Source organism: Mobula hypostoma, chromosome 11, assembly GCF_963921235.1.
Source record: "Mobula hypostoma chromosome 11, sMobHyp1.1, whole genome shotgun sequence".
Classification (NCBI taxonomy): Eukaryota; Metazoa; Chordata; class Chondrichthyes; order Myliobatiformes; family Myliobatidae; genus Mobula; species Mobula hypostoma.
In genome coordinates, this window is record NC_086107.1 from 63,088,833 (window position 1) to 63,111,844 (window position 23,012).

Below are 23,012 nucleotides of genomic sequence, written 5' to 3' on the forward strand. Positions count from 1 at the left end.
CAAGCTTTTGATTGTGTTGGGTCGGGGGAAGTGGCGGACCGCGTCTACCTTGGCGGGCAGCGGGGTTGCCCCGCCTTTAGTAATCCTGTAGCCCAGGAATTCGATGGTGTCGAGTCCGAACTGGCATTTGGCTGGATTGATTGTAAGGCCGAATTCACTCAGGTGGGAGTAGAGCTGGCGGAGGTGGGACAGATGCTCCTGCCGACTACTGCTGGCTATGAGGATGTCGTCCAAATAGATGAATGCAAAGTCCAGGTCGCATCCCACCGCGTCCATTAGCCGCTGGAAAGTCTGTGCGGCATTCTTTAGACCAAATGGCATTCGGAGGAATTCGAAAAGTCCGAACGGGGTGATAAGTGCTGTTTTGGGGATGTCGTCCGGATGTACAGGGATTTGATGGTATCCCCGGACGAGGTCTACCTTGGAAAAGATCCTTGCGCCGTGTAGGTTTGCTGCGAAGTCTTGAATGTGCGGCACAGGGTAGCGGTCTGGCGTTGTAGCCTCGTTCAGTCTGCGGTAGTCACCGCATGGTCTCCAGCCTCCCGTTGCCTTGGGCACCATGTGAAGGGGGGAGGCCAATGGGCTGTCGGACCGTCGTACGATCCCTAATTCCTCCATCTTCTTGAACTCCTCCTTCGCCATTCGGAGCTTGTCCGGGGGAAGCCTTTGAGCACGGGCGTGGAGGGGTGGTCCCTGGGTCGGGATGTGGTGCTGTACTCCGTGTCTGGGCATGGCTGCCGTGAACTGATGGGAAATCCACCAGGACCCTGGTGAATTCATCGTCGGACAGCGTGATGGAGTCCAGGTGTGGGGCTGGCAACTGTGCTTCACCCAGGGAGAACGTTTGAAAAGTCTTGGCATGGACTAATGGCTTCCCTTGCAAGTCGACCAGCAGGCTGTGGGCTCGTAGAAAATCTGCCCCCAGCAGTGGTTGGGCCACGGCGGCCAGTGTGAAGTCCCACATGAACCGGCTGGAGCTGAACTGTAGCCGCACCGTGCGGGTGCCGTAAGTTCGTATTGTGCTGCCATTTGCAGCCCTCAGGGTGGGTCCCGGTTCTCTGTTGCGGGTGTCGTAACTCGTTGGAGGTAAGACGCTGATCTCCGCTCCGGTGTCGACCAAAAAGCGGCGTCCCGACTCCTTGTCCCAGATGTACAGGAGGCTGTCCTGATGGCCAGCCGCCGTAGCCATCAGCGGCGGCTGGCCCTGGCGTTTCCCGGGAATTTGCAGGGCGGTCTGCAGCGGTGGGCCTCTGTGCACCACCGCTGGTGGTAGAAACACCATTGTTCGTTGGGCTCGCGGCTTGGTGATCTGTGCGACGGATGCCCCTCTCTTTTTCCTGGCATTCCACAGCACATCTGCTCGGGCCACCACCTCCCGGGGGTTGCTGAAATCTGCGTCGGACAGCAGCAGGCATATGTCCTCAGGCAGTTGCTCTAGGAACGCCTGCTCAAACATGAGGCAGGGTTTGTGCCCTTCAGCCAGGGCCAGCATCTCGTTCATTAATGCTGACGGCGGCCTGTCTCCCAAACCATCCAGGTGCATTAAGCGGCGTGCTCGTTCGCGCCGTCAGAGTCCGAAAGTCCTTATGAGCAGGGCTTTGAATGCTGTGTATTTGCCGTCCTCCGGGGGCGACTGTATAAACTCCTCAACTTGTGCAGCTGTCTCCTGGTCAAGGGAGCTCAGCACGTAGTAGTAGTGAGTGGACTCCGAGGTTATCTGCCGAATGTGGAATTGTGCTTCTGCTTGTTCGAACCATAATTGGGGTCATAGCATCCAGAAGCTTGGCAGTTTTAACGAAACTGCGTGAACAGATGCAGCGTCGGTCATCTCTGGTCCAAATATCGTTTGGGCTGTCGGGGTCACCAATTGTAGCGATGTGTTACACACAGCGCTAGAATAACCACACGGAGTCGGTGAGTTAGAGTTGCGATGAAAGAGCTTCGCGGCCCGCTTTAAAGCCTTCCCGTTCCCGCCCTCCCTGGGCGGGACTACTGTGGGGAATGTATATTCCCAGACCCTTTCTATGCGCGGGATTTTCCCCCTGCTGGTGAAGATGGCCTGGCGCCCTTTTTGCTGCCGGCCCTCTGCCTGTGCGCGCTGTTGTGAGCCGGTTCGTGTGTGCCAGAAAGTGGGTCGCCACAGGAGGATCTGTTCTGGGCCCAGCATGTAAGTGCAATTATGAAGAAAACATGGCAGTGCCACTACTTCCTTAGGAGCTTGTGGAGAATCGACATAACATTTAAAACTTTGACAGACTTCTATAGATATGTAGTGGAGAGTATAGTGACTAGTTGCATCACAGCCTGGTATGGAAATACGATTGCTGTTTAACGAAAAATCCTCCAAAAAGTAGCCGATACAGCAGAATCCATCACAGCTAAAGCCCTCCCAACCAGTGAGCACATCTTCATGAAATGTTGTCACAGGAAAGCAAGATCCATCATCAGCGATCCCCACCACCCAGGGTATGCTCTTTTCTTGGTGCTGCCATCAGGGAGAAGGTACAGGAACCAGAAGACTCACACCGACAGGCTCAGGAACAGTTACTACGGCTCAACCATCAAACTCTTAAACCAAAGGAGATAACTTCACTGAACTCCTGTTGTCCCACATTGAAAAGTTCCCACAACCAACGGACTCAATTTCAAAGACTCTTCAACTCTTGTTCTTGATATTTATTATTACTTCTTTCTTTTTGCAATTGCACAGTTGTCTTCTGCACTCTGGTTGAACACCCTAGTTTGGCGGAGGGGGGGTTCATTCATTGATTCTGTTGTGGTTATTAGTTTATAGATTTATTGAGTATGCCCACAAGAAAATGAATCTCTGGGTTGTATATGGTGACATTTATGTACTTTGATAATAAATATTACTTTGAATTTCAAACTTTTGTTTCTCTCTCCATAGGTGTTGCCTGATCTGCTGAATATTTTCTGGTTTTATTTTAGTTTTCTGAAATTTGCAATGTTTTGCTCTACAGAATAGCATATTTGATTTGAAATAATTTTAAGTTTAATTTCTTTTTATTTTCTCCAAAATTACTGATATATTCTTCAATATATGTTCCATCTGAACTCCCTCCAGCTTATTACCAAAAGCATACAATTATTGTTTAACTGGTACTCTGGACAGTTAACACATGAAACTAATTGAATTAGTGATAATGAGTATTAAAGTAGTATCTACAGTTTCATGTTCAACCTTTGCTCATGATTAATGTACTTTTTTATTTAAACATTATTCAAACTAGCCTCTATAACTTGCATTGTACCTGTGAGTTATATTAACATTGTATAATTATTCAAAGTTCAAAGTACATATATATCAAAGTGTGTATACAGTATACAATCCTGAGATCGTCTTCCCACAGACAGCCATGAAACAAAGAAGCACCATGGAACCCATTTCAAAGAAAACATCACACACCCAGCTGCACTAAAAAAAGGAACTAATGGCAAAAAACAAGTGAAAAACACAGAATATAAAATATTGAACTGCAGAATGCTCGAAACAGTCTACAACTATTCAGTTTAGTTCAGTTCAGTTCAACTTAGTGCTATGTCATTCGTTGACTACAGGTGCAGAGCCAGTCAGCCTCGATCAAAGTCGCACAAAATAGCAATAAAAAAAGGAGTAACCAGCAACAGATATAACGTGAACTGCTGAAACCAATCCACAAATTGTGTTGATTAAACCTTGCCCAAGACCCAAGGCTCTGGCACCAGTGACCAAAAGGGAGAGAGGGAGAGAGAGAGACTGGTCAAACACAGACGCCTTCCTCCAGAGGCAGCGAGCGAGAGGGAGGGAGAGACCAGCCAAATGCAGGCAGATGACGCTGAACACCCGCTCGCCTTCCACGCTCATTCTCGTTGATTTCATTCTTGCTTGAGGCTTCAATCAGCCAGATCGGTGAGAAATGGAGACGATCATGGTCTCCAGGCTTCTTGGCCAGCACATTCCACTCCCCACTCCAAACCTCACCAAACTCCTTCGGAGACAGCAAAGTGCCAGATTGCTTAATCAGCCCGAAAACACGCCATCAAAACGTAAATCACAGGTTCCAATCACATGCAGTTTAGTAGCAGAACTGAGTACGAAATAAGAAGTAAACGAAGTAGTTTTGAGATCTGTCTGAATGACGTCACTGTTGGCCACGTTGTTCGCGGGTGCCATCTTCTTCAGCTTTTAATAGAGTGAATATCAAAGAACACACAGTGCCTCAGTCCCAGTGGTATTATGTGCACTGTTTCAGAGAGCTATGTAGGATATAGTATTACAGTGAGCAAGGGTGTACATAGACAGGATGTGACAACGAACATGGTTGAATATATAGTATTACAGTGAGCAGTCTAAGATATAGAGTGTCACAGTATGTAATGTAGGATATTTTGTGTGAGTGTGGCATGATACAAAGGATGTAACGAAGCAGTGTAGTGTTTAGTGTATATGAACACATAGGATCTTACAGTGCGCAGAGTAGAATACAGAATGAGAAGACTAATATACAAGGGTTACTGTAAACCGTGTGAGAATTTTAAATTCACTTTTTTATGGTGCAGGTGGCACAGGTAAGTCCAAACATTTATTGTCCATCTCCAGAGTGCGTTACAGTGAGCAGTGTAACAAAAAAATAGGGATTATTGCAGTGTGCAAAAAAAGCAAGGCAGGGCATCCAAAGGGATGAGCATTATATATTTTCTTAGGGTGTTTATTATGAACACTATTGAGATAATCCCTATAATTTGCATTGTGAACAGTACACAGTTTATTACAAAGTGTTAGAAGATCAATTTGTTAGTCTGTTAGGGAAAGTTACCAGCAAAAAAAGCATGACATAGTTTAGAATGTTACAGGGAGAATGTCAGCGAGCAATATATTCAGCAGTGCCTAAATCATATTATAGTCTGACAGAGATTAGCAGTCGAGAAGTAGATTGAACATTATATATAGAGTATTACACTGAGCAGCGAAGATCATGCCGGAGTCAGTGAGGCATGAGGGGTATGTCAATGTTGCAGTGATCAGTATAGGCAATGTCGGAGTGTGTTATAGTGAGCAGTGTAGGCGGCGTCAGATACTCTTACAATTGAGAGTGTAGGACATGTCAGAGACAATTACAGAGAGCAGTAGAAAGCATGTGGGAAAATGTTATATTACCAGGAGAGTGATAACTCAAAACCAAGCACAGTATATGAGAAACTGCAGCTGCTAATTGCTATGGTCACTTCATTTTACATATTTTATGAATACCATACATTTCTTTTAGTATGACAATTTACAAACAAAGCTTCAGTCAAATTGCACATTAAGTAGCTCAAGTAACTGTATAAGTTCTATCATGGATCTGCTGCATGGCTTATAGAGAAAAAAAACAAGTGTTAACCTGCCGGCAATTTAATTGCCATCATATCTTCAGCAGTTTGTCTTTACCTAACACATCTAATCAGTTAACAAGTTAGCTTCTGGGCCGATGGGCATTATGTTTTTAAGATTTTTGTTTCAGTAACATAGGATGATAACATTAACATTTACCTCAATGACATACAGATGTACTTTTAACTTTAAAACACATAATTACAACAGCTGAAAAAATGATGTAAAGAAACAGTATTGAATGGAAGAAATCTATCACCTGCTGTTGGACATAGGTATTGGATAAATTGAAGTATTTTCTTTAAACACACAGAGTCGATTTCAATATTATTATTTTGCTGTACATATTCCCTAGGATACAGCATCACTAGCAACTCCAAACAGTAGGCCTCATTACACTGAAGCCCGGAGAGCACTTAATCTCATTAAACAAGAGCGTGACTGAATGCAATGTATACTGGTAACTAATACAGTACATCAATTCTGTTATCTTTAAGAACATCTACTGCAAAGCACACCAATGCAGAACTACAATCCAACACTATATCCTCCTATATGCAAACAGTGAATACAGTTAATACTAAGCTCCTACCCCAATGTTACAAAACTATTAAATGGTTCCCTAGTTCAATAAGATGAACTCAAACTCACAAACTATCCTGCATCATTTTGCTACCCGCAGTGCACTTTCTCTGTAGCTGTTACTCTTTATTCCACACTGTTATCGTTTTACCTTATTCTACCTCAATGTGCTGGGTAGTGATTTGATCTGTATGAACAGTATGCAAGACAAGCTTTTCACTGAATCTCAGTAAAAGCAACATTAATAAACCCGTTCCCCATCTGTGACATGACTAACCCCTTTCTCAAGCTCTCTCCTCATAATGGCAGAGGTTCATGGAAGAACAACCTGTAAGAGGCACTGGGTATGATGGAAGATCAGTGGTGTGGTTTGCACTTCTCAACCCCACCTTACACCTTGCTGTGAAAAATGCTCTCTTGGGCAAAGTATAATTTCCAGTAGCCTGGTTTTTGTTTGGCAATCATCATTTCAAGTCATTGTACAAGCTGTTAAAATACAGCTGAAAAAATATTGCTTAAGTGTGGACTATAGAAAAGATATAAATAAACTTAAACTACAGTTGTTATAACCATTATCATTTGTTACAGTCATTATAGTTTACAAGGCATAGAATAGCACTCTCCACACAATCTCCATAACCTTTCTCATAAAGTACCTTATGAGAAAACTGAACACAATGTATTTGTACTTTGGCAGCGGGCCAAGGACAAATGGAAAGGCAGTGTAAGGGTATCATTGAGGTAATGGCAACCTATTCATGTAATTTCAGATTCCTCCTTGTCTCCCTACATCAAGTAGACACAGGCACATTGTTTTGATGTAATCTAGATATTGTTAAATAGTTGTCATCTGATTCACACGTTAAATGACTTATATGGCCAACAACAGAAGAAATTGGGTGAGCCAACTACTTTTCACACAAATTTTTCATTAACTCCTTGCTGAAAGTTACATGGATTCCAATTGGCATTGTATTGGACCGAGATACTGACAAGATAAACAGGACTCACTCAGGAAGAAGGTGTCCCTGGGATCAGGCTTGAGCATGTCTGCTGCATGAAGCTCCCTGTGCAGCAGCTTTCCACCCCCTCCATGACTCGCAAGGGTTTGTGGGATGTGATCCACACTGTTCATCTTCAATGAAGACTCCTCTAGGGTCAGAAAAGAAAATTTCACACTCAGCGCCAGGGAGTAACTGTACAAAGCAGAATTGAGGGCATATGAGACGGAGGCTATATACAGCTGAAGTGCTCAGTCATATTCTCAGAGGCATGCTCAAGAGAGTGCACAGTAATAAACTTCTCCAATAGTGACCAAACCTAAAGTCTGCACTCCACCCCTGGGAGATCTATTACATCCTGCTTAAGTTTGTTTGTTGCAAGTCCTGTGTTCTCAATTTAATTCTATCATCTAAGTTACTGCTTCAGGGGAGTATTAAGTATATTTGGAGCTAAATTGGATAGATTGAGGGACGAGGAGCACAGGAATTTGAGGCAGTGATGTTATCAAAGGAGGAGTGGGCATAAGGTGCTAGATGGTCACCCTTGCTAAGAGTTCCTTTGTACTCTTTGAACCTTCTTAGATACCTGCTTCACCCATGCAAGGCTCTGACTGAAATGTAAAGCCCTTCCTCTTCTATCCTGAGGGCTGGGATGGTATAGGTACAGCCTGATTTAGCTACCTTGTCTACATGCAGGGTGGGGAAGGCCACACTTCCTTTACATCACTGTTGGGCGTCCAGTGACTCTCTTTCCAATTTATCATACAATATAAATATTGTTGGGTGTGTTGGCAGAGCCATTATATCACTCAGTTTTATAGCACCCTGCATTTTCCAGCTACCTTGTCTAAGTGCTCATATGTTGTGGTACCTCAAACAGTGAGCACCTGGGCACCATCATTATACCAGGTCCTCCTGAAAAGACAGCAGGTCCCAGTATAGTTGTGGTGCTCATCTGCACTGGAGTTTAGAAGCCACCGGAGAGATGATGCCACACTTTTTCATTTCTGTGCCCAAATATTTACTACATTTTCCCAGTGTAGCCTAGATAGGTAAAACAAAAGTACTGGCCTCACAACTATCCCACTGTAAATATTTACCACCCAAAACAGCCTGGGCTAGTTGTCAGAGTAGCCATATAACAGAAAGGTTTAGGGGAAGACAGGGAGGCCTGGGAATGGGAATACGGTGAGGTTCAAGGGTGGACAGTTGGCTGGAAAGTAACAAGATGGGGGTCAGGGGGTTGGTTTGGAGCTCGGGGTGCCCAATGTTGTCCTAACTTTGAGGATATAGGAGTGACCTGATACCAAAGACAGCTTCCTGAGGCTGGAAATAAAACACTACCCTCCGGGATCAGCCATAATGAAATGGCAGAGAAAATTCGATGGGCTGAATGGCCTTATGGTCGTATTGCTCACTTTATGGAACTAACCTTTTGTGCTTACTTACTTCCTGGACCTCACATACTGGGAACGTCATTTAGCTAAAATATGAATTAGTTTATGGGTAGAATGCATATCAAAAGGTAGGTTTTTTACAGTGTTATTTCCTGAAAGCTTCTGGGCACTCATGATGTCATTCCCACCAGAAGGAGGCAGTGTCAAAGCCTACTATGTTGACTTTAACATTTAGAACAATCATTTCCCTCATGTCCCAATTAGTGGTGGTGTAATGGCATTTTAACCCTTGATTCTACAGTTCATAGATACCGAACTGCAGAAGTCACATTAATGGAGTACTCATCCAGAGAGCTGGACTAGTGATCAGCTGTCTAATGTCCTTCAGGGAAGGTAATCCCTTATCATTGCTTAGTCTGGCTGATTTGAGGTCCTGGACAAATAGAAATGTGGCTGACTCTTGAACGTTTAGCAAACCGCTCATCTCAGTCGTAATTATGGATGGCAATAATTGCTGCCATTTTCAGACATATTCAAATTCCATCAAAGAATAAACTATTTAGAAGCTTGTTCTCCATCTAAGTATATAATATTGTATCTCATGTTTGTTATATTTTATTGCCAGAAGCTTGCTTCAAATTCTGAAATGGAATACACTGCAAACTTATCTCATACCATCAAACACTAATTTCTACCATGAATCTTCATGATCATATATGACAGCACATAGTGTGTTTTCATCCAGTATGCCATGATCCACCTTCAGCAATGCAAAGAATGGAAGGCAGCTATAAGTCAATCATTAACAGGTGTAGTCCCAAACGATACTTGGATTTAACTTCAGAACCAGTGGGAAAAGGAAAAATTGCTTCAAGCTAGAATTGTATATGTTGTTGAAATGCCAGCCAAGCTACTGTTTGAGTTGTAGTATGCACATTGCAGTGTATCAGATCACTTTTTCGTTGGGCAAGGACTAACCAACAAATGAAGAGTAAATAGTAATAGAATCTGAGGGGAGTTGATGAAAACGTGGGGAGAATAAAACGGGATTCGTGTAAATGGGTGCTTGTTGGTTGGCACAAACTCAGTGGGTTGAAGGGACTATTTTAATGCTGTATGACTACCAGTAGAAACAGTTGAAGAGCAATGGTTCAATGAATGATGCAGAGGGCCTATCGGCAGGGACACCACTTAAACCTGAAAACAATGAGATGCCAGGGTAGAGAAGCTGCAATACAGGACTGATTGGGTGTAAAGTTGGATTGATTTGATCCTGCTGAAAAGTAAAAACAGCATGTAGTAAACAAACGCAATACACACAAAATGCTGGAAGACCTCAACAAGTCAGGTAGCCTCCATGGAAATGAATAGATAGTTGACATTTTGGGCCAAGACCCTTCTCCAGGACAGAGGAGGAAGGGGGAATAGGAAGGGGGAATATGTCAGAATAAAAAAAGGTGGGGAGGAGGGGAAGGAAGTTAGCTGTAAGGTGATATGTGAAGCCAGGTAGGTGGGAAGGATCAAGAGCTGGAAAGAAGGAATCTGACTGGAAAGGAGAGTGGACCATAGGAGAAAGGGAAGAAGGAGAGAGGACACAGGGGGAAGTTATAGGCAGATGAGTAGAGGTAAAAGTCAGAGTGGGGAAAAGAGGGGGGTGGGGGATGAATTCTATTTGCCAGAGGAGAAAGTGATAAACAAATCTCACAAAGAGTGGATAAATTTAAATCTCTACATCTCTAGCATATATGGTCAGGAATGGTGGTAACCAATTAACAGGAGAAAGTGGTTTAAAGAATATTCCCATCATCAACAATAACAGGAACCAGCAGGTAGGTGGTAAAAACCAGGAGTAACCCTTCACCTAGTGTGCCCAACAGATGATCCACCTGGGCTATATCTGAGATCCTCACTGTCACCAAAGCTAGTGTCTAACTAACTGAGTCACTTCTTGTGATTTCAAGAAATGACTTACAGTGCTGGCTATGGGATGAGCTATCCTCTATGACTATAATACTGACATCTACTAGGAAAAGCTGGGAGTTTCCCTATCATGCTTTGTTCACAAAAAGCAGGACAATCCCAATCTAAATCATAGAGTCAAACAGCATGAAACAGGTCATTCAACCCATAATATTCACACCACTTGTGCTAATTCCAGTATTTGGCCCATAGCCTTTTATGTCCAGGCGATTCAACTTCTCTGATTTCTCAGTTGTCTAATTGGCTCATATCACCCAGTCAGTCATCTCTCAAAGATCAACAAGGTGACAGTGCCTTCAACATACAATTCCTCACTGAAAACTGGCTCGCCAACAGCCAGTTTGGATCTTATCTGATCACAGCCTTTCCCCACTCAGAATCCAAGGAGCTGAATTCCAATGGTGAAATGAGGAGAATGGCCCCTGACATCCATTTTGTTGCAAATTGTCAAGAAACCTCATGAAATAGCAATAAAGGGAAAACAATCCAGTGGCTAGAGTCATACCATGCACAAAGAGAAATGGTGTAACTTTCTGAGGGTGATCATCCAGCCCTTGGGCATCACTATAGGAGCCCCTCAGGGCAGTATGTTAGAGCAAACCATCTCCAGGAGCTTCCTCACTGACCCTCCTCCCACTGTCAGGGGCGGGGATGTTCACTGATGACTACGTAATGAGCAAGTCCAATTACAATCCCTCAACCAATGAACCAATCTGTGCAGGCATTGCAGCAAAGCTGACACAATGTGCAGTCTCAGGATGATAAGTAAGAGGGAGCTTTCATGCATGCCATGAAAATTTTAGGCAAAGCTCAACTCCAACAAGAGAACATTTAACTACCTACACTTTTGACGTTCAGTGGCAGGGCCATCACCAAATCCAGCACAATCAATATCCCGGGGTCACTGTTTTCTGGAAACCCAATGGACCCATCACATAGTAACATGGCTACAAGAGCAGGTTAGAGGCTGGGTGCCCTGCATCAAGTGACTCACCTTGTGAAACCTGAATGCCATTAAGTCTGAGAGAATACTTTCCAATATGCATGGGTAAGTGTAGTTCCAGCATCTCAAATTGACACAATTCCAGGACCTGCACTATCCACCACCTTAGCATTCACTTCCTAAACCACCAGTGCATCACGTCTCCAGGGAAAGAATCTTCTGAATATATCGCAGATACTCTCCCAAGCTATTCCAACAGCACCTCCCAAACAAATGACATCAACAAGCAAGGACAAGGACCACAGGCATATTGGAGCACTGCCACCTGCAGGATTTCATCCTTACCCCTCCACCAATTGGAAATACATCAACGATTCTTCGTCATTACTGGTTTTAAATGCCACAGCTCACAGCCAATGGCACTATGGGAGAAGCTTCACCAGGACTCCGGTGGTTCAAGGAGGTGAGGAGTTGTCTCACTACTACCTTTTCATGGGTAAGTAGGGCCAGGCAACAAACGATGGGCTTGCCAGCAATGTTTGGATTCCAATAAATAAATAGACCTCCAAACATCATTTCACCTCACTTCCTGGTTACCAGTGCTGCAAATGGCATTACAGTAAGAGGAGATGGCTTGAACTCTAGTCCTGAATTGATTAAAATGACTCTACATTGGGTATGGAATCAGAAAATCAAAAATAAAGTTAACAATTTCATTAAGTACAACTTTATAGTTTGGGAATGAATACACTAATTTAAATCATTTGTCTTGTTAGCACAAGGGAAAGGAAACACCTGCATTGCACAATGAGCCTCTGGCAGTCAACTTAAAATACTCCTTTGCTCCAGAGAGAAAAACCCAAGCTCACTCAACTTTTCCTCATAAGACATGATCTTTAATCCAAGCAGCATCCCAGTAAATCTCCTCAGTACCCTTTCTAAAGTGTCCACACCCTTCCTATAATGAGTGGAACAGAAATGAACACAATACTCCAAGTGTGGTCTAACCAGAGTTTTATAGAGCTGCAACATTACCTCATGACTCTTGAACTCTCCTGACTAAATGAATTGCAGGATTCTATATGGTGACATATATATGTACTTTGATAATAAAATTTACTTTGAACTTTAACTAATGAAGGCTGACATTTCATACTTAGCCTTCTTAAACGCACTTTTAACTTGCGTGGCAGCTTGTGGTAGTTTGAGGATTTAGCCAACTACAGGCTACAACTGGGTCTTTGCCATCAGATATGTACCCAATGAACAGGCCTAGTGCCTATAAGACCCAATTTCAAGGTCTGACACGTGGTTCTGGGTAATGCAACTCTTGACTAGCAATGACTGGGCTTTGTTCCATCATCACCGGGTCAAATCTAATGAGCTCCCAGGTCTGTTGACAGCACCTTCAGCCAAGTCAAAAGATTGTGGTTCAAGTCCCATCCCAGAAACTCTGGCAGACAAGCTTGGCTCATTCTCCAATGCAGAACTGCTGCGGTGTTATACAGAGAATCTGACTACCTCTTAAGCGGATTGAAAGACCCCATGGCTTTACATGATGGTGAGAGTATTGTGTGCTTTCCAATACCCTAACCGTACTTGTCTCATGACTAACATCGCTAAATATAGACATTTAGATTATTATAGGGTTCCAGGGACACTACTGAACTGACATTGTGTAATGTGTTTTATCATATTACAACAGGGAATTTTTAGATTATTGCAAGGGGGAAAGTACATTGAAACATTTTGGTGAAGGATTGATCAGTGGCTTGGAGGTATGTTTTGATAGCTAGTGCACTTTTATTCATGCACAAACTTTTCTTTGATAAATTATTGCCATTTTCTCTACTTCCAACCTATTACAGTTGAAGTGAAGGTCCAAGTCATCTCAACTGACGTAAACAATATTGAAGTGGCCACTAGATGGTAGCAGTACATATATGAAAAATAACAACCAACCACCTGAACATGGCATTTCATAAACATAAGAGATATTGCAGGTGCTGGAAATCCAAAGCAATACACATAAAATGCTGGAGGAACTTAGCAGGTCAGGCAATATCTGTGGAGAGGAATAATCAGTCAACATTTCAGTCTGAGACCCTTCAAGAGGACTCTGATCTTGGAATTTACAGATGTAGTCACATTGTAAAATTAAGCTAATATCTCTGACAAAATCAATGTACAGCATGGATGGACCACATAGTTCTCCCCATGTTTTATCTCTGGATGCTGGTGGCTATCAGCTGACTTCACAGTAGTGCAGCAGTTACTGTGTTCCAGATTTGACCAAATGGTGTCGGTCTGGAATTTGTACACTCCCCCTGTGGATGTATGGTTTCACACACCCCCATCCAAGTCATTTATAAAAAAAATCAAAAAGGACAAGTGTCCCAGAACAAACCCCTGCTGAACAACACCAGTCACCATCCATTAGGTAGAACACGCTCCATCTACTTCTGTGGGCTAGCCAATTCCGAATCCACGTAGCCCAATTTCCATGGATCCCATGTCTCATGACTTTCAGGATGAGCTTACCATGGAGAATCTTGTCAAATACCTTACTAAAATCCATACACCACCACATCCATTACCGTACCTTCATCAATTTGTTTCGTCAGCTCCTTGTAAAACGCATTCATGCTCATGAGACATGACTTACCTCACAAAAAAACATGCTGACTATCCCTAACAAGAATATGCTTTTCCAAAGGCTTTTAAACCCCATCCCTAAAAACTCTCTCCAATAGTTTGTCTACCATTGATGTAAGACTTACTGGTCTATAATTCCCAGGATTATCCCTATTGCCTTTTTGAACAGAGGAACAACATTTGCCACTATCCCATCCTCTGGTACTATTCTTGTGGCCAGTGGAGATGCAAAGATCATCATCAACATCCTAGCAATCTTTTCCCTCACTTCCTGTATTAACCTGCGTAGATCCTATCTAGCCCTGGGGATTTACAAATTCATATTTTCCAAAAATTTATTTAATGTGTACAGTGAAACAATATTACAAAAAATAAGAGACATCTTGGGAATTAAAGTTGGCGGTGAAAACATCAATAATTTCAGATATGCAGATGACACTGTGTTAATTGCAAGTACGGAGGAAGAACTACAAACTTAATTGAGAAAATTGTTGAAGAAAGTGCAAAAATGGGTCTATCTGTCAATTGCAAAAGACAGAATGTATGGTGATATCTAAAAAGAAGGAGGTTCCTACCTGCAGGCTGAGATTAAATGGGGAAGACATAAAACAAGTACAGAACTTTTGCTACTTAGGAAGCTGGGTGACATCAGATGGCAGGTGCGACTTGGACATCAAAAGAAGAATAGGGATAGTAAAAGACACCTTTACGAGAATGAAGAGTATACTGACCAATACTAAACTAGGCATGACAACCCGCCTTAGAGTACTGAAATGTTACATCTGTCTAGTTATGTTATATGGCTCAGAATGTTGGATAATATCTAGTAACATGAGGAAACGAATTGTAGCAGCAGAGATGTGGTTTTTGAGGAGGATGCAAAGACTATCATGGACGAAACAAATATCTAACAAGGATATCATCAACAGAGCAAACACAAAAAGAGAAATAATATATGAGATCATGAAAAGGCAACATAACTTCATTGGACATGTGATTAGGAAAGAGGAGTTAGAATGCACGGTAATTATGGGAAAGATTGAAGGGAAGAAAGCAAGAGGAAGACAAAGACAAATGATGATGGGGACAGCAGCCAGAGAACTGGAAATGAATACCAATGAACTGATCCACTTGACCTTAAACAGGAGTGTGTGGGCCATGGCAGTCAAAGCTCAAACTGGGCATGGCACCTGATGATGATAATTTTCCAAAAGCTCCAACATTTCCTCTTTCTAAATCTCAAAAAACTACTACCTGTTCTACACTGACCTCACATTCATCAAGGTCCCACTCACTGGTGAGGCAAAGTATTCATTAGGGACTTCCCCAACCTCCTCCGTCTCCAGGCACATTTCTCCATTTATTACCAATCAGTCCTACCCTTGCTCTAGTCATTCTCCTGTTTGTAGGAGGTGACAAAAACAACATACTTGTGGGGTCTGTGCCAGTAAGTAAGGTCTTATGAAGGAAAATTCATATTTCATAATTTATTAGAGTTTTTGAGCGTGCTGCTGATGCTGTTAAGTGAATAAAGAGGCATGAGCAGGTTCAGTATGATTGAGATTCAATTAAAGTTTATTGCACAGGGTAAAAGCTCATGGTACTGAGAATGATATATTGGATGATTATCTAATTAACAGAAACCAATGAGTTGAAATAAATTTGTCATGTTCATTTGACGAGCTCTAGCTAGTAAGGTCCAAAAGAGTTCACTGCCGGCCATCAATACACAGAATTGGCATTAATGAAGAGATTGGAGTACACTGTACCAAATTTGTAGATAAATACATTCAGGCTTATGAGGTATGACTGACCTCTCACAAAGGATAGGTGAGTCAACAAGTTGTGAGGAAGGTACAATGGAATATCAATAAACAAGAAGGCAAACATTTGGCAAATGAAACATGAAATGGGGAAAAGTAAGATTATCCTCTCTGGATAGTAAGAAAATTATAATAGTGGTTAAACAGTAGTGAAAGTGATTGGGGAGTCCGTTTTTATCAGTCATGGAAAGTTAATATGCAGTAGTAAAGAAGGTATGTTAAGGATTATTCTGGAGTTATAAAATTATGGGTAGCAGATATTAATTAAATTAAGAACCAGTCTTTACAATTTAATTTTAACTCATGCTTTGGTGTCATCAAAGCCAATCAGGACACAGCAGTAGCAGCCAGGCCAGTGGCACTGTGGCCGGCTCTGAGACGCAGAAGGGAAGGGTAAAGTCTTGCAGAGTGATGGTGATAGGAGACTTGATAGTAAGCGGGAAGGACAGAAGATACTGTGAGCGCTAGAGAGACCTGTACAAAAAGGATGGGTTACACCTGAACCCGAGGGGGACCAATAACCTTGGGGGCAAGTTTACTAGAGCTGTTGGGAGGGTTTAAAATAATTTGGCAGGGGTTTGGAAACCAGAGTGATCGGGCTGAGGATAGGGCAGTTGCTATATAAATAGATGTAGTATGTAGTGAGACTGTGACAGAGGCCAGGCTGATGATAGGGCAAAATTGCTGTCAGTGGGATAGGTTCATGAATAATATGGGAGCAAAATTAAAAAGGGTGAAGAATAGAGACCTGAAAGTGTTACATTTGAATGCATGCAGTATACAGAATAAGGTAGATGATCTTGTTGTGCAAATAAAGATTGGTAGGTATGACTTTGAGGGCATCACTTAGTCATGGCTGAAAGATGATCATAGTTAGGAGCTTAACATTCAAGAATATACCTTGTATTAACAGGACAGGAAGGTAAGCAGAGAGGGTGGAGTGGCTCTGTTGGTGAAAAATGAAATCAAATTTTTAGAAAGAGGTGACATAGGATCAGAATATTCAGATTTACAGCATAAAGACTAAAAAAGAAATGAGAGTGGATATTGGACTCCTGGAAATGGAGGACAAACAAAATAAGTATCTTGTGTCAGTCTTCACTGTGGAAGACACTAGGTGTATGCCAGAAATTTGAGAGTGTCAGGGGGCAGAAATGAGTGTAGTTGCCATTATTAAGGGGAAGGAGCTTGGAATGCTGAAAGGTCTGAAGGATGTCACCTGGATCAGATGGACTATGCCCCAGCTTAGTGAAAGAGGGAGCTGAAGAGATTGTAGAGGGATTAATAATTATCTTTCAAGAATCACTACATTATGGAATGGTTCCAGAAGAGTGCAAAATTGCAAATACCATTTCACTCTTTAAGAAGTGGGGGGGTTAGAAGAAAGAAAATTATAGGCCAGTCAGCCTGACTTCAAAGGTTGGCAAAATGTTAGGAGTTTATTATTAAGGATGCTGTTTCGGGGTACTTGGAGGCACATGATAAAATAGGTCTGCGTGGTTTCTTTAAGGAGAAATCTTGCCTGACAAATCTGTTGAAATTCTTTGAGGAAAAAAGAGGCAGGATAGACAAATGAAAGTTAGTAGATGTTGTTTACTTTGATTTACAGAAGGCCTTTGACAAGGTGCCACACATGAGGTTGCTTCACAAGATGAGCCTATGGTGTTACAGGAAAGATATTAGCAAGCAAAGAATACAGACTGACTGGCAGGAGGCAAAGAGTCAGAGTAAAGAGGGCCTATTCTTGTTGGCTGCTGGTGACCACTGGCGTTCTACAGGGGTCAGTATTGGGACCACTTCTTTTCATGTTATATGTGAACAAGTCAGCATTCATTTTGAGAGGTCTAAAATATAAGAGCAAGGATATAATAAAGGGTAAATAAGGATAAAATATAAGAGCTGAGGCTTCATAAGCCATTGGTCAGACCACACTTTGAGTATTGTGATCAATTTTGGGCCCCTTAGCTAAGAAAAGAAACGGAGGTTCAGAAGAATGATTCTGGGAATGAAAGGCTTAATGTATGAGGAGCATTTGTTGTCTCTGGTCCTGTACAAGCCAGAGTTCAGAAGGATAAGGAGGAATCTATTTAAAACCTATCAAATATTGAAAAGCCTAGATGGGGTACATGTGGAGAGAATGTTTCCCTTAATGGGTGAGTCTAGGACCAGAATGCACTGCCTCAGAATAGAGGGACATCCATTTAAAACAGAGATAAGCTGGAATTTCTTTAGTCAGAGGTTGGTAAATCTGTGGAGGCCAAGTCATTGAGGATATTTTTGGCTAGGTATAGGTCAAATGCCATTTATAAATTTGCTGATGATACAACCATTGTTGGTAGAATCTCAGACGGAGATGAGAGGGCGCACAGGAGCAAGATATACCAGCTGGTTGAGCGGTGCTACAGCAACAACCTTGCACCCAATGTCACTAAAACTAAAAAGGTGATTGTGGACTTCAAGAAGGGTAAGATGAGGGCACACGAACCAGTCTTCATGGTGAGATAAGAAGAAGAGAGAGTCAGCAATTTCAAGTTTCTGGGTGTCAAGATCTCTGAGGATCTAACCTGGTCCCAAAATATCAATGCAACTGTCAAGAAGGCAAGACAGTGGCTATATTTCATTAGGAGTTTGAAGATATTTGATTTGTCACCTAAAACACTTGAAACCTTCTTTAGATGTACTGTGGAGAGCATTCTGACAGGCTTCATCACTGTCTGGTATGGTGGGGGGAGGCGGCTGGGCAGCTACTGCACAGAAATGAAAGAAGCTACAGAAAATTGTAAAATTAGTCAGCTCCATCTTGGGGACTAGTCTCCATAGTATCCAAGATATCTTCAAGGAACGGTGCCTCAGAAAGATGACATCCATTATTAAGGACCCCCATCACTCAGGGGAACAGCTTCTTGCCCTCTGCCATGTGATTCCTAAATGGACATTGAACCCATGAACATTACCTTTTTTTAAATATATATAAGTTTTGTTTCTGCACTATTTTAATCTATTTATTATACATATATAAATTTACTGTAATTGATTTACTTAGTTTTTTTTCTTTCCATATAATCATGATATGCATTGTACTGCTGCTGCTAAATTGACAAATTTCACTACATATGCCGGTGATAATAATAAATCTGATTCTGGTTCTGATATTTAAAGCGGAGGTTGATAAGTTCTTGGTCAGTCAGGTGTCAAAGGTTATGGAGTGTAGGCGGGGATTGGAGAGGGCTGGTAAATCGGCCACGATGGAATGGCGGAGCAGGCTCAATGGGTCAAGTGCCCTCATTCTGCTCCTACGTCCTATGGCCTCATTCCCTTCCACAAGTACTGCCTGAACTACTGAGTTCCTCCAGAATTTTGCATTTGTTACCCTGCATTTCCAGCATCTGCAGAATCTCTTGCGTTCATGAATGTTCATGTTAATTGATGGTCATTGAAAACTTCAGGATGAGATCAGGTAAAGCATTAAGTGGCCATCTCCTGCAGTAGCACATTGTTAAAGGCATATTTCTGCCTGTGAATGCACAGATCAAGGCAGGTCTATTTTGGCACTTAATATTCTGGCTAGTTCTGTCTTCATGGAGCCATCCCTCTACACTGTAACAGGAGAGGTGTATTTTGTGTGTCTGGAGTCTGGTGTCTGAAGCTTTAGACCAGCCTCAGTATTGAATATTCAATGCAATTTGGTTAGTTGGGAAATGCTATCATTGTAATTATGTAATTGTGCAAAGTTAGCTGTCTACATTCAAAATGTTGAAATTAAGAAGGTGATTATTGCTGTGGACACTGCAGTTAATAGCTTATGAAGGGTCCTGATGCAGGAGCTCAGCCTGAATTGTTTATTCCTATCCATAGATGCCGCCTGACTTGCTGAGCTCGTCCAGCGCATTGTGTACATTGCTCTAGATTTCCAGCATCTGCTGTACTTCTCGTGTCTATGTTAATAGATTTTTGTTAACTTTGTGTTTAAAAGGAGATGATTCTAGGTTTTCAGGTTCTCTCCATAAGATCTGCTGTGCTTGAATATATCTTTTTAAATTACCCAACTTCCATGTGGCTCTGCACATAGGATGGAGAATAACACCACAGGATTCTGGTCTGATAGCACCCTGTTTATCACATACATTTTTGGTCTCCTTACCAAAAGAGTATATACATGTATGTATTTGAGAAATAATTCACTAGGCTAATTCAATGAGGGGGTTGCCTTATGAAGGCAAGCTGTACAATCTCAGCTTAACATCATTGGAATTTAGTCTAAGCAGCGATGTTACTAAAATGTATATGATCTCATGGGGCTTGACTGGGGGGGATACTGACAAGATGTTTTTCTCATGAAAGAACCTAGAAATAGGAAGCAGAATTTCAGCATGAGATTGAAAAACACCAGGTGGAGTAACTGCTCTCAGAGGACTTGGAAGCTTTAGAAGTCACTACCCACCCAGCTGTGGACGCCAAATCATATTCAAAGCTGAGTTGTGCTGATTTTAGGTCTACAGAAGAATTGAGGTTAATGGAAAACAGACAAGGGAGTGGAACTGATGTTAAGATCCGATCTGAAATGATCTCATTGAACAGTGAGTGGGGTTGAGTGGCTATAATGCCTGCTCCTATTGAGCCATCTAAAGTGATTTACCAGTCCCATCAGAAATGAGCCAAAGTTCCATTCCCCATTGCAGGCCAGATGCTGTAGGTGATTAAGCTCAGGGCTGGCTTGGCAAGGATGCATTGACCAGCAATCAACAGTAAGCCTTTACACGAATGTAGATCTCAGAACACTGTCTGCCATTGCTTCATTTCCAAATAATTTTCAGGTGGAGAACACTGTTGAATGAAGGCTGTGTCTGGCTGTGCCGATGGTTGCAAATGGATCAGACCTAATGTTTTCCGTGGGTATGCTTGAGTAATCATTTTGTTGAGTGGTCAAATCAGGGGATTTCTTTCTCTAATTTCTTTCCAATGATTTCAGAAAAGAAATGCTTTATCTCTATTTAGATATTGATTTGATGGTCTTTTCCTCCCATCTCCAGTATTTTGACAACTCATAAATGAATTTTTAATGAAAAAGAATTGTTTAATGCCCTTATTATTTTTAATCATTGGTTGTTCAAAACAGTATCCAGATGACGCATGGAGAATAAAGGCACAGTTCTGGAGCACCAGAAATTTTAAGAACTATACAGAATCATTTCCTATTCACAAGCTCAAATTTAGCTCGGAAGAAAATGAGCAGTAATTTATTGTTAATTACTGTTCTTAGGATAAGCCCGGCCTGAAGTGTTAACCTATTTTGCAATTTCAGACATCCCTGCTTCTCTGATAGCTTCTGTTTTATTTTCCCCCCAAGAAGACAAGGGTTAATTATTTTGACCTATCGCTACAGTAACTGTTGAAATAAAGTGTTGATGACACAAGAGCCCCTTGCACAACTTTCTGATTTTGCCCCAAGGCCACGTTAGAGGTGACAGTTCATGAATTACCAGGGTCCAGATGTGAAGCCTAATCAAAAGAAGTAATAAGTGGGAGCGACTTTGGTGTCAGGAGACAAACACTGGGGCAATCTATGCATGGTAAGTTACCAGGGTAACCCTCAGTCCATTTGGAACAAGCGATCAGATATTGATCGTCAGGAGGCAAATGCATTATACTTAAACATGTTTCTGGTGTTAATGGTAACCAGCTCACTTTAGGATCAATACCTTACCTACTGTATTTTCTGGTAGCTGTGTATGTTTTTTCCAACTATTTTTCAGTCAATAATGTGTGACATAGGCAGCAGGTTGCTAATGACAGACATCCTATCTATCGAACTCCAACATTAGAATCCCAAAGAAAAGTCATTAATCATAACTTTATCAACTGCTGTACTTAAAAAGCAGATTTATGATATTAAATGAAGCCAATATTAATACAGAAGGGAGATTTGGTCCATTGTCAGGATTCATAATTTCAAGATAAGTGGATGGATAATATATCTTACTGTATTACTAGGGACTATATATGGCCAGTTTCTGAGTAGGAAAAAAAATTATTTTGTGAATTGTCACAAAGACTTCCAGAATGCACTCCCCAGTGGCATGTTGAGTAAATACATTGCCCAATATCACTCTTATTCATACAGGTCGGCATGGTGACAAGTTCAAGCCCAAAACGGCTTAGCTACTCTCTAATAAGAGAACATCTGCAGATGCTGGGAATCCAAGCAACACACACAAAATGCTGGAGGAACTCAGTAGACCAGGCAGCATCTTTGGAAAAGAGTATAGACGACGCTTTGGGCCGAGACCGTTTGGCGGAACTTCAAAGGGTCTCAGCCCGAAATGTCAACTGTACTCTTTTCCATAGATGCTGCCTGGCCTGCTGAGTTCCTCCAGCATTTTGTGTGTGTTGCTTAGCTATTCTCTACTTTGCTGGGAGCCCTGATTGTTCCTGTGATTGGGCAGGCATGACTCCAGCTCACACTCATCAGCTGGTGACATGACACTGCAAGTTCAACACGCAGAGATAGGATGTTTAACTTCAACAATTTTCTGCTTTACAACATACTGTATATTTATAGCCCACTTCTCAACATTTGTGTCCTCATCTGGAAGTACTAGATTCATCCATTCCTAAATATCATAGATCTGATTTCCCTTTTATAGCAAATGCTTTCTCTCTACAAAAAATCCTAATGTGTGATAAGGGTTGATACTGGGCCATGTATTTACTTTGCATGCCACTGACAAAATGATTCTGAAAGTATACTTTGTGATAATCAGTAAGTTAACTTATTTACTACTTGAGAACTGGCCATACACAGTGCTTAGTAATGTGGTAATTTTGTTTTACTTATTTAGGGATTCGGCATGGTAACAGGTCCTTCTGGGCCAAAGAGCCCACACCCAACTGTACCTATGTGACCAATTAACTTACTAACCTGTGCATCTTTAAAATGCAGGAGTAGCAGAGGAAATCTACAAATCCACAGAGGAAACACTTTGAGCCTTAGAGACAGTGACAATATTGAACCCAGGTAGCTGGCAATGTAATAGTGCTACACCAACTGCTGGGCTACTGGCCTGTGCCATAATATTTAATGATTCATCTACTTTTTCAGAAATTATGAACCCTGGCAGAATTCCACAATGCCCTTCCCTAATAATGGAGGTTTCAGTTAATACTATAGATCAGCTATTTAATTGCAGATCCATTTGATTAGATTACTTCTTATTTCTTCGAAACTGGGTACAATGTAAACTCAACATACTTAACCAC

At 42.0% G+C, this 23,012-nt stretch overlaps 1 protein-coding gene across 2 annotated transcripts in view; it reads right to left on the minus strand.

The window, feature by feature from the left end:
• The window catches only part of LOC134353795 (N-acetyl-beta-glucosaminyl-glycoprotein 4-beta-N-acetylgalactosaminyltransferase 1-like), an 897,506-nt gene that overhangs the window by 131,851 nt on the left and 742,643 nt on the right, over window positions 1-23,012 (minus strand). For both annotated transcript variants that reach the window (XM_063062183.1, XM_063062184.1), the window contains one exon: window positions 6,968-7,108. In XM_063062183.1, coding sequence (XP_062918253.1) covers window positions 6,968-7,108 — 141 coding nt within the window. The remainder of the gene's footprint in view (window positions 1-6,967; window positions 7,109-23,012) is intronic.